Source organism: Pomacea canaliculata, linkage group LG10 (genome assembly GCF_003073045.1).
Source record: "Pomacea canaliculata isolate SZHN2017 linkage group LG10, ASM307304v1, whole genome shotgun sequence".
NCBI lineage: Eukaryota > Metazoa > Mollusca > Gastropoda > Architaenioglossa > Ampullariidae > Pomacea > Pomacea canaliculata.
Window position 1 is genome coordinate 2,727,936 of NC_037599.1, and position 14,739 is coordinate 2,742,674.

The 14,739-nt window shown below is 38.3% G+C and overlaps 2 protein-coding genes across 6 annotated transcripts; one reads left to right on the plus strand and one right to left on the minus strand.

The window, feature by feature from the left end:
- Positions 1-2,406: 2,406 nt before the first annotated feature.
- Positions 2,407-7,783, minus strand: LOC112573797 (1,2-dihydroxy-3-keto-5-methylthiopentene dioxygenase-like). Of its 5 annotated transcripts, none has more exons than XM_025254399.1 (5): positions 7,725-7,783; positions 5,646-5,839; positions 4,905-5,012; positions 4,533-4,712; positions 2,407-3,855 (listed from the first exon to the last, which is right to left on the minus strand). In XM_025254399.1, the coding sequence occupies exons 2-5, from the start codon at positions 5,784-5,786 to the stop codon at positions 3,718-3,720; spliced, it is 567 nt and encodes a 188-aa protein (XP_025110184.1). In that variant the 5' UTR covers positions 5,787-5,839; positions 7,725-7,783; the 3' UTR covers positions 2,407-3,717. The 5 variants fall into 5 exon arrangements, with proteins under 5 accessions (XP_025110184.1, XP_025110186.1, XP_025110187.1 ...); XM_025254401.1 differs by having other exon boundaries at positions 5,646-5,801; positions 7,725-7,759; XM_025254402.1 differs by lacking the exon at positions 7,725-7,783 and adding an exon at positions 6,012-6,222 and having other exon boundaries at positions 5,646-5,786.
- Positions 7,775-12,870, plus strand: LOC112573799 (small integral membrane protein 7-like). The gene is made up of 5 exons (XM_025254403.1): positions 7,775-7,951; positions 8,289-8,330; positions 8,737-8,792; positions 9,672-9,762; positions 11,543-12,870. The coding sequence occupies exons 1-5, from the start codon at positions 7,926-7,928 to the stop codon at positions 11,556-11,558; spliced, it is 231 nt and encodes a 76-aa protein (XP_025110188.1). The 5' UTR covers positions 7,775-7,925; the 3' UTR covers positions 11,559-12,870.
- Positions 12,871-14,739: the final 1,869 nt, after the last annotated feature.

The following is a 14,739-nucleotide window of genomic DNA, read 5'->3' on the forward strand; positions in this document are numbered from 1 at the left end:
GTCCTTGGGGACTTCTAAGATTTCACTATGCAACATATTAGAACTTCAAAGAAGGTCCACAATAAATAACTTTAGTTGTAACGCAAATCACGAACTTCAAACAGCAATATGTCCAAAATTAATAGAGATTCATTGTTTGTTTTGTTTTTCTTATATTTTTTTATACTTTCAGGTGATCATAAAAATACTCATTTAACAAAAACATAATGTTGTGTGCCAGTACCTGTTAGTCATTGAGATTACCTTAACACAACTACGTGAGCGTAGTTTTAAACTCAGGTTTGACTTTGCCAAGGAAAGAAAAAGTATTGGTGGCAGTCGATCCCACTTTTAACCCTAGTTTTTGTTTATTAAAAACTTAAATTATGAATATACTAGATAAGTAAAAATTGACGGTTTCTTTTCGAAATACTTTATTTACAGTCGCCTTGTCATACAAATTTTTGAAAGAAGGCTGTGTAAAATTGTTATAACGGGAGCAAGGGATGAGGGGTTAGGGGGAGGAGATGGTGGAGAGGGGCGATAGACAGAAGGTGGGGAGTGACAAGGTTGGTCGAGCAGCCCTGAGTTGGACAGAATGTGGAGTTTTTTCTCCCTCCACATTACCAGAGTGAGGTTATGCGCCCGCGTCACGTAGGAGTCAACAGACATTTCCGGCAAATGGAATCCTGGGACCTGCGATGGCATCCGGGAACGCTTTTTGACGGTACCACGTGATGCGACAAGGGCATTAGCCCCCTTAACCCCCAGGGCATAAACATGGCTGACAAAAATGTCATTTCGTGTCGGTTTTTTTTTTCTTCCCAAACGGACGTCTCATGCACTCCTTCCTTCCGACTCGCTTCCCTTTCTTTTTGTTCTTTCTTTCTGTCGGTGCATCAGCGCGTTAGTGTGAGTGGACAGTAGGGGGGTGGGGTTTGGTGAGCAGCTAGAACAGCGAGAAAGGGACAGATAGAGAGAGGGCGCGCAGTGAGGGATGAACAAGCGAGGATGAGGGATAAATTGTATGGGATAGTTAAAAGTATACATGTATATAGAAAGAAATATGGTTCACAAATTCGTCTGTGGAAATCAGGTCTATAAAAAACTATATTATGTAAGATTCTTAATAATTGTTAACCTGAGAGTTGTGAGCTCAAGTGACAATATAAGGGGGAAAAAATCACACAGAGCATGTTAATCTATTTAGCGAGTTTATTTGTGCATAGGAATTTTCTTTCAGTGTGTGTGTGAGAGAGAGAATAATGGCGTAATAATTTTGGGACCAAAACTTTAAAGGTATAGAGATTACTTTGCCGTTTGGGAGCAGTTTATTTATTCACAAGATGATAATTCTCTTAAAGAAAAATTATATACTTAGATATGTTGATAGTAATGCACAAAGACTTTGACAGACACGCAAGGTCTAGGTTCGAAGAAAGATCAGTGTACAACTTTTTACACCAGTCGTAAAGGACAGGACCCGCAAGGACAGGACCCCGGCATGTTCAAAGACCTCGAGACCTGCTCCACACAAAACGGAAAGTTATCGATGTCACTCTTAAGCAGTCATGAAGTTGAAAAATTCCAGTCTTTCATCACAGTCGCCTCCCACTCCTCCTCCCCTCGCTAACATTGATCTCGTCTAGACATCAGCAACACACCGCAGGGACACAGGGGACGCTACTCTGAACGATTGTTGTGAAGCTAACGTCGCGTGTACAGTTTCCTCCCTTTGTCCACTTTTTCTTCTACGTTTGTCGTGGCCTCAACCGCCTGTTTTATAACGCCATATCAATACTTATTAAATAAATATGAATAATTTAGAAAAATAATTAAGATATAAATCCAAATAGTAATCAAGTGCCAGCGTGCTAGATACGCTCATGTGAGTCATGTCCAACGTGTCCTACCGCGAGCTTAAGTTTGTTGCTTGTTGTAGCAACCAGTAAGCAGCCCACCTGTATTTTAAATACAAATGTATTTTTTAGTGTGTCCAACTTAGGACAGTCACCGCGCTGTGCACTAGGGTAAAACTTGAAAAATTGAGTCCGAAAATTATTCCATTGTGGAAATCAATCATTTATGCTCTTTCGACACATTGCACATATGTGTGTTTGCGTGAAGAAGGTGAGCAAACTGCAAAACAACAGAGAGATTGTATGCTTGACTTGAGGCGACCACACCTAATGCTTCACGCTTTGTGAACATCTAACATCTTCACCAACAGGCAGAAAGAGTAAACATTGTTGTTGAAGGATCTGTGACAAATTATCTTTTTTGAATACTATCCCCCGTAATATAGTAAAATAAACCTTTAAAGGGGCCCTAACAATTTGACAGATACTTAAGGATCCGAAACAGAATTTAGACGATCAATGGGGGAACTTGTTTGATTCATAATTTAAAAACAAAATACACAAACACGTCGATTGTGGATTTTATTTTTGTACAAAAAGAATACATTAGGTAATGTTTTCGTGTTTCGCACTCGTCTCTGCAACACCCGGAGCAGCGAGCGAGGAGGGAAAGGGTTCAGATGAACAATTCCGGATGAAGAATCCTATTTTTTTCTCCCAAGAACATACAGTCGGCTACTTGCTTCATTAAAGCACAGAGGAGTCTCTTTCCTCTCCCCGTGCGATAAAATACCACCCATATATTAGCAAATGCTGCTTTCAAAAATATTAAACATTAATTTCATTACACAACACAATACTATAATTTATGCATTTTTATTTTTTATTATTTTCACAAATAATTTCTGTTAGAAAAAGAGCTGATATATTGCGTTGCATACATGCAAGACAAATTTTCAAGCTTTTCTGTATTAGCAAAAGTACCGGTAAAAAATCGTAAAAAATATACCTTAACAATTTCATAAAGTCTTAAATCATAGCATTTGTCTCTGCTGTAATTAAGTTCGTTTTAAAAGGAAATTTACTTTCTCCTTTCCCCGAGCTTATGTCATAGAAAATTCGAAAAATTAATATTAAAACTTGACATATTTATCTTTAAGAGGCAAAAGAAATATTCATAAGTATTAAAAATAAACAAAATAAAATATACACTGAAAGGTCAATGACTAGGTGAATTTATAAAAAAAAGTGTTTGCAATACAAGAATACAAGTGCGAAATGTGTCTTTAAAAACTCAGGGATTATTACTACGTACTTTCCATGTGATTCATCATGTACTTGACTATCATGAATACCATAAGCTATTTTCATGCTCTCCATTATGATAGGTCAACTGCAAAATTATAAGGAAAAAAACCGGTCCTTTGTAAAATTTAATCATTATTTAATGTAAGAAAATTATTAATTATTAAACGAATTTGTTTGATGAAAGCTTGACGACATTGTGAGAGAAAGCATACCTTCAAAAAAGGAAAAGAGAATACGAACAAAGACTATATAGAACAAAGAAAGATAAGTAGATGTTGAAGTTCAAGTGCATTTGAAAGCATTTGCTGCTTTCCTGCAAAATTTTGCATATAAAAAGTCATCGCTTCAAGATCACTATGACCATCGTTCCCAGATTTTCACCACAGTCAAAAATAGCTCTTATCAATTATTTATATTTAAGCTTAAACGAGTTACGTGGGTTTTTTTTCAATTTGGCAAGAAACAAGAAACTTGCTTCACAACCTATCTGTGGCACCAGGAACAAACTGAACAAAAATTCAAAGGCAAGTTGAAGTAGACATTCGTCTTGCATCGGCTGCCGACACATTGTTTACTGGACGGAGATGACTTTCTCGTGAAGACTGTTGAGGTACTGGGCTCTGACCGGGTGCTGGTCAGCTTCCGGACCACGGTTGAGGGCCACCCACTCGGTTGTCTCCGTGTACAAGCGCAGCATCTTCACGTAGCCCTGCACGCACAGTGAAGTGTAAATAAGCTCTCTCGCTTGTTTCCACTCACAAGTCAGTATTATCGCGCAGGTACAGATTATGGGATTAAACCAATTCGACTGATTACATGCAACAATTTTGTTTATACCTGCACGCAAATGTAGGTGTGAGCACATGATTGCCGATTTCCGTCTACAAGCGCAGCATTCTTGTACACGCACAGACGTGTAAATAAAATATATTTTTCGCAGGACATTTTCAAGTAAAACTCGAAGCAGATAGCCGAGTGGTTAGAGCACATTTCTGCTTTCTGTATATATACCTTCACAATCGGCCAGCCGTCTCATATTAAATGTAGACCCAACAAAAAATGGCTATTGAGAGTAACATTTTTTTTTATAAAAGAAAGAAAAAATACGTTCGTAATACATGCACCATGTGTGTGAGATTGCGACTACCACCTTTGGACTACAGAATAAGCGATGGGTTTTACCTGTGTCGGACAGATGTGTCAGCAAAGACGTCTTGTAGTCTTTTTTTTCGAAGCAAGCCATTTTTTTTTTTTTTAGGAACTAAGGTTATATATCAGGATGTGCTGTTAATCTTGCCTCCGTCAGCTATGTCCGGTTTTATTAAGAAAATGTCACGACGTCTTGTGTATTATTTGGCGAAGCTATTTATAGCATGGGAAACCTACCTTGTCATCTAGATACAGTCTGTGGTAGATGCCTGCAGGTAGAGTGATCAGGTCGCCCTTCTTCAAGTGCAGGCGAATCCAGCGGTCATCTTGATCCCGGACTTCAAAGAAGCCGCCGCCATCAGTGATCAGCCGCTTCTCGGGGTCGGCGTGCAGGTGTTCCTGGGCGAACTTCACCCTCTGCAAACAGAGGTCAGAGAATTGTTTTAAACTGACACAAGGTAGATTTGTGTCTACGGAACTAAAAGTGTGCATGGAGGGTGGCTGCAAGAAGGAAGTTCCAAGATGGGGAGGGCAGCAGTCATTGACCATTTAGGATCAAAGATCGAGTTTCATGAATATGGAGCAAGAGGGTTTATTTTGTCTCCTCACATTCTCCTCAAAGTTGGTGCCTGTGTCTTTGGAGAAATCCAGCCAATCGTAGTGTGAACATCCTTTGCGAAGTTTGTCGAGTTCTGCCTGATCTTCGGTGTCGGCAATCTGGAAACACGAGATATGAGGAGAAGTGTACAGGTGAGTCTGTAAACGTTTCTAACGTGCATAAAGTGTTAAGTCTCTTTTCTTTTTCTCAAAAATACGTAGGTCTTTGAAACTTGGGTCTATTTCAAAAATTGACCTAATTAAATCAAGCATGAAATACTCAGGGAGCTTGCCACGACAGAAATAAGTTCTGAACATTTAATGAGGCTTCTTAACCACCACTCGTGAGCGTAGTACCAAGATGCAAATTGAACTTACATAAAGATTAAAAGACATAAAGATTTGGGGATACTTCCCAATTCCATTACCGTTTGTAAAAATGTATTAATAATTACCACTTTTGCACATATCGCCCCCCCCCTTCACTCTCTGTTGATCATACCTTACTTTATATTACTTTTGTAACTTAGTTTATTCTTCCATTTGTAAAAGGCGAGGGCTATATGAAAAAAAAAATGCTTTGCTCTGCTTCTTTCAATCTCTCAGCCCACTGTCGTAAATAAAGAATTGTGTATTAGTCCTTCTTTCTGTCCCTCTCTCTCTCTTTCGAGTATCACCTTAGCAGTGACGACCGGTCCCAGGGACAGAGAAAGGGTTTTACGATTTATTCACTATCTTTTCTTTAAGACTCACAAATTCATATTCCACTCCTGAATTCAGCTTGACCTCCTCCGCAGACAAGAAGTGAGGCGGGTTGGTGAGGTGCAGACCCACGGGGTCGTCGGCGACATTGTCGCGATACCAGGCTCGCAGCTGATTCATCGTCGTTTCCATCTGATTAGCGACGACCAGACACAGAACGACGTGACATTAGAGTCTTCTTATCACTAGAATATAAAAAGATGATCATGACTGTCAAAAAAAGGTTTCTTTTGTGAACAGCAGTGGTTTGCAATATCCTGACAATATTTTAATGTATCCTGACAGTATTCTATTGTATCCTGGCAGTATTCTATTGTATCCTGACAGTATTCTATGTTATTCTGACAGTATCTTTACCTCGGCACGCGCTGGATCGCTTCGTCTCCTCTGACTGTGCACTGCGGCCTCAGCTCTTTAAATGCACTACTCGTTGTTTGTTGCAAGTATCCGGGTTCGCCAAGGAGCTTAACTAATTTAAAAATCAGGTCAAAACAGTGTCAGGGCCGGTTACATTTGTTTTGCAGAGCGAACTTCAACTTAACTTACCGGGAGAGTGACTTGGCAATTTTCTTTACGACACCTACATAAAAAATTGAACTTCAAAACTCCAGTCTCATCTTCCCGCAAAACACACGAAGAACCGGATGCAAAAATGACATTTGCTCGACTTCCTGGGTGTTGCTGAACCGTGCAGCACAAGCAGGATACATGCATATATAGCCATCATTAATTGCAATATTAACACTGTCCACAATAGATATGTATGAAGCCTTAAAAAAAAAAAACTGTGAAAAGTCTGTAAGCGAAAAGTTTGCTCGTTTCTGCTTGAATGAACTACCAAGCGAATGAATAAATGAATATGAAAATACATTTATGAATCGGTAAAAGATACAGCTTTATTAATGTAAAGACTAGACCTTCTGCTTTTCTGTACATTTTATCAGATATCAGTCTACAGTCCATAGCTTGGCAACCTAAAAGAAATAAAGAAGGTAGCAGTGCTACAGAGATGTCCAGGTGAAGCAGCAAACGAATGCAGATATTCCGTTATTTCAAGCTAAGGTAAAAGATAAGGTAAAACGATAGCTCGGTTGTTTCACAGTTCCGTGGCATTCATCTAACACACATAAAAAGTCACCTTCATGTTACACGAGTCTAATTACATTAATTAAAATGTACAATATTAGGCTCCGGCTCAAGCTCGGAAAACACCTTTCATTAATTTTGTGGCTAATGCACTGAGATGAATGATAATAGTATAATATCATGTCATCAATAAACATCTACAACAAAGAAGTATACATTCATGAAATTAAAAAGGTCATGCAAAAAATAGTTTTTAACTACAAAACATTTCAAGTCAAAATAGCAGATCAACATTACTGATTGAAGGGCATTTCTTGTAGAAATAGGGATCTCTTCTGATAATCACAGAGCAAAATATTTGCTTCATGTTTGAAATCGGGATAATGAATTGTATAAATCCTCAAATGTGCGTCAAAATCGCCGATATAACTTCTACACATTCTTCACAATTAAAGCAAGAAATAATAGACTATAAATATAGGCTTTCAACTCTCTGCTACGTGTTTGTTTGTTTGTTTTTTTTTACTGGATCCTCCATTTTTCTGCTAATCCACCCACAGACTTACAGAAGTCTGTGATCACACCCCTCGAAACCTCCGCTCATCTGACTAGCATTCTATCCGTTAACTCCTGCAATGTCCCACATAGACAATATAAAAAATGCGCTATTCTAAACCGAATACAGTATTTAAACGTTCAGTCGAAACACATTTGTTTAAGAAATGCTATACATTTTGGTACCATTATGCAACAATGCCATTCTTTTTCACATTGTATTCATTAGTCGAATGTGTATTTACGCGTCATTTCCTACTTTCATTATCAGTAGCTGTGTGTTGTTGTTGTGTACCACATTGTCATTGTCAACTGTTGTTTTTAACGTTTATTATTATTGTTGATCATCGCAGAAAGGGCAACCTGCTTTTTTTTGTTATTGTTTTGTGCTATAAGTGCTGAAATAAATAAAATAATTAGTCTACGAACCTAATACGCACGTCGGTGGCGAAACGTGGATGTAGAGTAGCCTCCCTTACGTCACTTCCTGTTGACGTGAGACGAAGACAAAACAACATCCAGCGCGCGGTCTACTCTTGTCTCTCAGCGTTTTCCATTTCATTTAATAATTTTGAGGAATTCCGGAGAGGCTTTTGTAGTTCTCAAGTCCTAAAGTCTGTTCGTATTAACATGTTGTCAGACTTAATTTTGTTCGGGTGAGTTAATCGACGAATTCATGAACACAGTGTAGACAACCAACATCTATGTTATTGATATATACAGTATATTACTGTTAAACACGGGCTACTTTCACATACACATGACTATATATATAAAGCACACACATACACACAGGTACGCACATATATTGGTTCAGTTTTTGCTTCATGAAAATGGGTTGAGAGAACAGTAAGTTGACAATCTTGTAAAAACACACGAACACGAAACAAATCATTCACTTAAAATTTGTTTACAAAATTCTAAACTGGCCTATAGACTCGTATACTTTTGTTTGAAGTGCTTGGTTACTGATATACTTATGAATATTTTCAGAACGTTGCTTGTGAATGCAGGAGCAGTTCTCAATTTCCGCTTGTAAGTATATAACATAGAATAATATTTTTAAATATTGCTAGCCTTGCTCTTTATTTTTAGTTATTACATTTTTTTGAAGCTATTAAGGCTACTTAAAAAGCAATTTATTTGTGTTCTTGGGTGCAGCAAAGTATGTATACTCATGTATGTCACGCTTTATTCAGTCTAGAAAACCAAATGAAGAATACATGAGGTTAGACAAGCTAACTCTTTTCAGTATTCGTTTTAAATTTTTAAAAGGGTTGAAAAAAAATAATGTTTTTATCTTAAGTTTCTTCAGTAATGTAGTAAAAATTATCACCTGTTAATGGCATGTTTGGTAACTATGACACGACAGTCCAAAGAACAGCAAGACAACTTTTTTTAACACCACAGTATTAACCTCAACATAGATGCATCTTTTCAGGAAAAAACCACGGGATGAACCAGCATTTGGAGTGGCTTCAGAGACTGTCACATCAGGTTTGCTTAAATGTTCTAAATTTCACTAATAATTTTTTTTCCATGAAAGTTTATATTACTATTCATTAATTGTCTTACCTCATAACCGCCTTTAAAAAATATTGGGTTGGTTTAAATGTTAGGAAATCATTGTAGAAAATATTTACCAGAATTGAATATTTGTTCAAATATGTTTGTTGATGTACAATGTAGAATAGGCTGCTTGTGTATTCAGTTCTTTTTCTGACAAAAGAAAAAGTAAAAACTTGATCTCGTGTTTGGGGAAATGTAAAAATGGTTTTCATATTTTTTTCATATCATTTTTATTTTTGTATTTAGAATGCTCCAGAATTTTATTGGGTTTCCACGTCACTGGAAGGGTAGGCTGTTTGTCAGGGAGGTTGACTAAACAATGAGACCTCAAATTGTTGATAATCTATAGGTTAGCAGAGGCAGCGATGTGTCAGCAATTAGTCTGAGGGAGGGGATCTCAGTTAATAAGCACCTAGAAGGCCAACCTATTAAATTGGACAATTTTGATTACAGAGAAAAACGTTTTACAATTATTTATATTTCATTTTGACTGTTAGCTTACATTAGAAGATTGGTAATGATCCTGAGGGATCTGGCCAAAAAAGCAAAAACAAATTCTTAATTTTAATAGACATTCAAGCAAACAATAATATAAAGCACTAAAAATAAAATATAGATAAGTGTATAGTGCTGTACAAAAAAATGTAGCTGTAGAAGGAATTGATTAGCATGAGCCATTGAATTGCAGATTTGTGACTCATTTGCAGTTTGTACTGAAATCCACATAGTGTGCTCAGAATGTATATCTTTAGATTTGGAGAGGTGACCTGTCATTTTTACCATTGTTATATTTCTTTCATGTTGCAGGTGACAAAGTCAGAGAGTTCCTTTTGAGTTTAAGGCACATGCGCATCTTCATTGCACTATGGAACATTTTTGTCATGATTCTGATGTTATTGTGAGTAAGATTTTTTTGCTCACAAAAGAACCACTTAACTCACCAATTTTACTTCTTGGGCATAGGCCTTTCTCTCTGAATTCATAAATTTTCATTATTTTCAAAATAATTGTACTGAAAATTTAACTGTTTATGGTATAATTGTAGATAAAGTTTAATAGAATTCAAACTATGTGAATTAGCCTTTAGTTTGTTGTTGGCCACTAATATCCAGAAAGGTAAGTAAATTGGATAACAAAAATTGTTGCCATCAAAAGCTACCACACCCAAATGGGGTTCTGTCACCACAAATCTAGCTAACATTACAATTTAAATGTCAAAAACACAGAGGGAATCTAAACACCCTGATAAAAAAATGACAAAAAATTATATGCTCCATCACAGCCCTACTCCACATCCTTCCCTCACAGTCTGTTATTTCCAATGTCACACTGTGTGTAGTTTTTTCACACACATTTTCTTCAGTAGCTAGAGCAATATTAAATCTCATGAAGTATAAAAAGTGAATAAGACTGCTGTAGAATGCCAGAAGCTGGCATTGCCCATCGTCTCTAATCAGGGAAGGTTTGGCATTTGATGTAAATAACTTCCTTTATCTCTCTCGAGAACCTCTTAACCAAGATGGTGACAACATTTGGGGAGAAGACATATCTGCTACTTTGCAAATGTTCCCCCCTTCCCTGGTGAGAATTTCCTTCCCTGTTCTTTTATTCTTAGTTTCAGTTTTCTCCATTTTTTTTTTTTAACCCCCACATAAGCTGAAGGGTGGTCCGGTAACACAACAGTTAGCACCTGTCACCAATACAGTGAAGGCTGGCTGTCCTGCATGCAGCATCTGTTTACAGGGCTGGCTGCCTTGCCACAATATAGCCTTGATTAACCCTCTCCAACCCATTCCCCCCCCCCCCCCAAAAAAAAAAAAACCCAAACAAAACAAACTCAACAACATACACGTCATGGCCTTAGATGTGTTAGATGCTACCTGATTTGTCCAGCTTCTCAGTCTTGTCACTAGGGTGCCACTAGTCTGCTGCAAATGGTGTTGCACAACTATGACCATGAACGCATTCTTCCTGATGTTAGAGGAAATGGATTCTGTGACATAAGTGATGGTGATGCACTCATGTTGCGTAGTCGTTTTGCTGAATGACGGGTGGGGAGTGGCTTTAAGTCTCCCAACTAAGTGCCATGCCAATTTGGGGTAGCCCAAATGCCTGAGCACCTCCTTCAGGTGTTAAAGTTCTCCCTCCTGAGCTTCATTCGATGAGCAGGTGGTTTTTGCTCAATGACAGAGAGTGTGGATCATGGCCAGTTCATATGAGATAGGTGGATGACTCAGGTACTGACTGGTGTACATTGGTTTGAGGTAGACACCAAAGACAGCTCGTTGTCTCCCCTAGTTATGTTCATGTTAAGCATGGCAATGTTATTATTCTGCCCGACCTCATGGGTGAACTTAATGGCTTGGTACTGGCTGTTCAGATGTTCGGTGAACTCTGCCACCATATCTTTGTGTAGAGTGGACATGGTGTCATCCATGTAGCAGCCCCACTAGCAGCAAGAGTGGTGGTATGTGGATAGCCCAAACCCATTAGGACTGGAGATTACAGTAGGAGAAACAATAATCATAGAAAGTGTGTGATTTGAGAGAAAGATACCTATTACATTCTGTGGTGGGTGGGGGAAGGAAGAAATGATTCAACTGAGATCTTCCTTTTGTACTTTGCCTGAAAAGAAAGACAATTTTTTATGTGCTTTTTAAACTGTCTTCTGTCTGCAGGTTTTTTGGCCATTGACGATGGAGGGGAAAAAGGCTGTGTGAGTAGCATGGGTACGATGGGTCAAATTGCAACAGAGGCATGAACATGCCAACGATTAATCACCTGCTTCCTGACCTGTGTGCTGCTGCGTCATGTTTGTGTAACTTATTTCAGTTAGCATCAATGGGCAAGATGCAAGCCTTTTGATGCTACCTTAGCCACCGTCTAAAGATGCTGTTCACTAAACTGGATCACTGCTGTAGGAAAAATCATCTGTGAACAAAGATGATGCATGATGATAGGTGCTGAAGTAGCACCATGCGTCACATTTGAGGGTGATATATGCATTTTGGGACACATTTACTACATTTGGATCATGATGGCTGCTTGAGTAACTTTTTGGAGTGAAGGAACATCATAACATTTTTTTTTTGTAACTACAGATTCACTTAGTGTCTTGCAAACCATAGGGTGCTGCTGTTTATGCACATAGAAGAGGGGGACCTTGAAGCAAGAGTTGGTCTGTCTACCTTGAGCTAATGCTGTTCCACATTCAGGTTTTTTTTTTTTGATAGTTCATTCTTGCCACCAAAACACTGCAGTTTTAAAAATCTCTACCAGTTTTGCATGACACATTTGAGAGCACGCTCTGCATTTGAGGTGATGAAAACACTAATGCAGAAAAGTTAGAGCTACAACCACCTCTACATTCTCATAACTTTTTTCTGGATGCCTTTATTGTCATCCACTAATACTAAAGTTGGAGCTGATTTGGTAAAAGCCTTTATTCTTTAACATAGAGCTGTCTTCTGTCAAAACTATAAATTCTGTCTTATAAGAAAGAGTAGACACTTTAAGTAGACTGCTAAGTCTAATGATAAGATCTGGAACAAAGAATTTTGCAATGTTGTCTCGATATTTGTAGTGTGAGAGAGTGTGTGCATGTATACATTTGCCTGTGCATTAATGAATGTAGAATTTGCTTAGCCACAAAGATTTATGCTTATTAAGAATAGGTTGACATTATTATTTTATAAAATCACTGTGCAGGTAATATTTCAGCGTCAAATCTTCAGTTTATACAATTTTGATCTTATAATGTTCAACTTAAGTTGAGTTTGAATTTAACAGTGTGTATATATTACAAATACTGAAACTGTAAACTTTTTGTATTGTGTTTAAATAAGAACAAACATGTATACTAACATGAACTGCTATGTGAAAATAAATGTGATTATGTTTTGTAAAATGTTGACTTTTGGTACCTGTTTATCTACTTTCACTTCATTGAATAAACAGTGGGATCTACATATCAAGTGAAATAAAGTGGGATGCACGTCAATTGTCAGCATCAGTTCTGAGTGTTGAGTGGCTGATAGAATTTTTCCCAAGATATGTAATGTTATTTTGCTTTAATATTTTAGGATTTTCTTGCAGTTTTACCATCCTGGATTAATTCAAAGAAATACCACACTCCCGTGAGACAAGTGAGACAAGCATTCAGTAGGGGAAGAGAGAAGATCATGATGTAGTATTATAATAGCAAGCAATGCTAGGGGGGAACCTGTTTAAAGAAAGCTTTGAGGGTATCGGGAGATGCCGGCGCAGAGGTGAACAAAAGGAAGACTGGCAAAGGTGGAGTGGACTGGACGATCCATGCAGGACCTGCTCACCACTGCTCAAGTCACGTGACTGGCGACCTGCCGTTGCATATATTCGCTTGTTTCCCCCTACGACTAGTTTCAGAGGACCATCATAACCATTAGTCAGCTGGTACTAGTCAAGAGACGAAGGAATAAATTCTAAAAATAAGGAATTCGGATTTGTAAAGGGTATATGAGTTAAACACGAAAGACAACAAACGAACCGACAGTCATACACGCGTGCTTACTGGACACCATGAAGACAGACACGTGTGTAACAGCTGCTAAACCTTCACCGTGGATACTTGTGTGTTGTGACTTTTAACTTCATCTTTTATTTATACTATCACACTGCTTGTACTTTAATGCTGATAGAAGTTTGAGCTAAATTTATAGGCTATAAATAATTATCAGCATTAATTAGAATAATTAAGCCGATTAATTTGGAAATAGTCGTTCCTGGGGACAAAAACTGTGTCCTGTATTTGGCTTAATCAGTTTTCATTATTCACGTTGCTTCTGTCCTCAGAACGAATAATCATTTCTATGTAATCATTTTCGGATGTTTATCGAGCTTTCACGTAAAGTAAATGCCTTCCGAACTTCCTATCACCTTTTCCTTTGATGTACCTGAAGCTGGACTCTTTGTCCGGCGAATATCACAGCAGGTTCGCTCATACATTGAGTATATAGCTTCCTGTGGCACCCCGCCCCGCCCCTCCCCCTCCCTGGGGCTTCACCAACCTTGTGGCTCACGTCGGCCGGAAAAACCACCCTGGGTGGTGCTGGCAGCGATCCTTTTGTCTAAAGGTTAACGCTGCAGCTTTGTCAAGAAAGAAATCAATCTAGTTTTAAGGAAAAGTGTCAGAAAAATCGAAAACGGTTTATTATTATTAAAAAAAAAAAAAAAAGTAGAAACCGTCGTTTCGGAGATTTTCGCAAACGTGTGAATCCTTGCGTATCCGCTGTACTTATATACATTTTATTAATGCAACTTTTTCCTTGAATACTATTTTGAAGTGAGAGAGATTGAAAAAAAAATTGTGCTTTAAAAAAAAAAAAACATCTCCGTCCCCCGGGTGTCCGCGTAAATGATTGAACGCGCATTGACTGGACCGTTTGGAATTGAACCTAACGCTCCATGCTAGCCTTGTTGTAAGCTTATATTTTTCATTTCGCCTTCTGTTTGCTTTTCTCGATTACGTGACCGCTGCACCCCATGGTTAGCCCGCTACCCCTGATTAGTACCTTTGTTTCGCGGAATTCACAGAGTGTACCGCGGTCCCAAGGTAATTTTGCTCCACGTCCTCCTTTCGCCTGGTGAGTCCGCCCAGCCCACATCAGACACTGATCACAGGTCGGACGCAACGACTCTGGCCACCCAATTCCAACGGTAATTTTATGGTGAACCACTGCTGGGGCCGCTTGATTTTTTGTTTGTTTGTATTTTTGTTTTTGTTGATTTAATCTTTCCTGGCTTTTTTTTTTAACCAGCTGCTCTCTTGCCTTCTCTTTTCTTCAAAACGTTTTTTTGTCTTTAAACTTTTCCCAACTCGTCCACCCTCCTTACACCA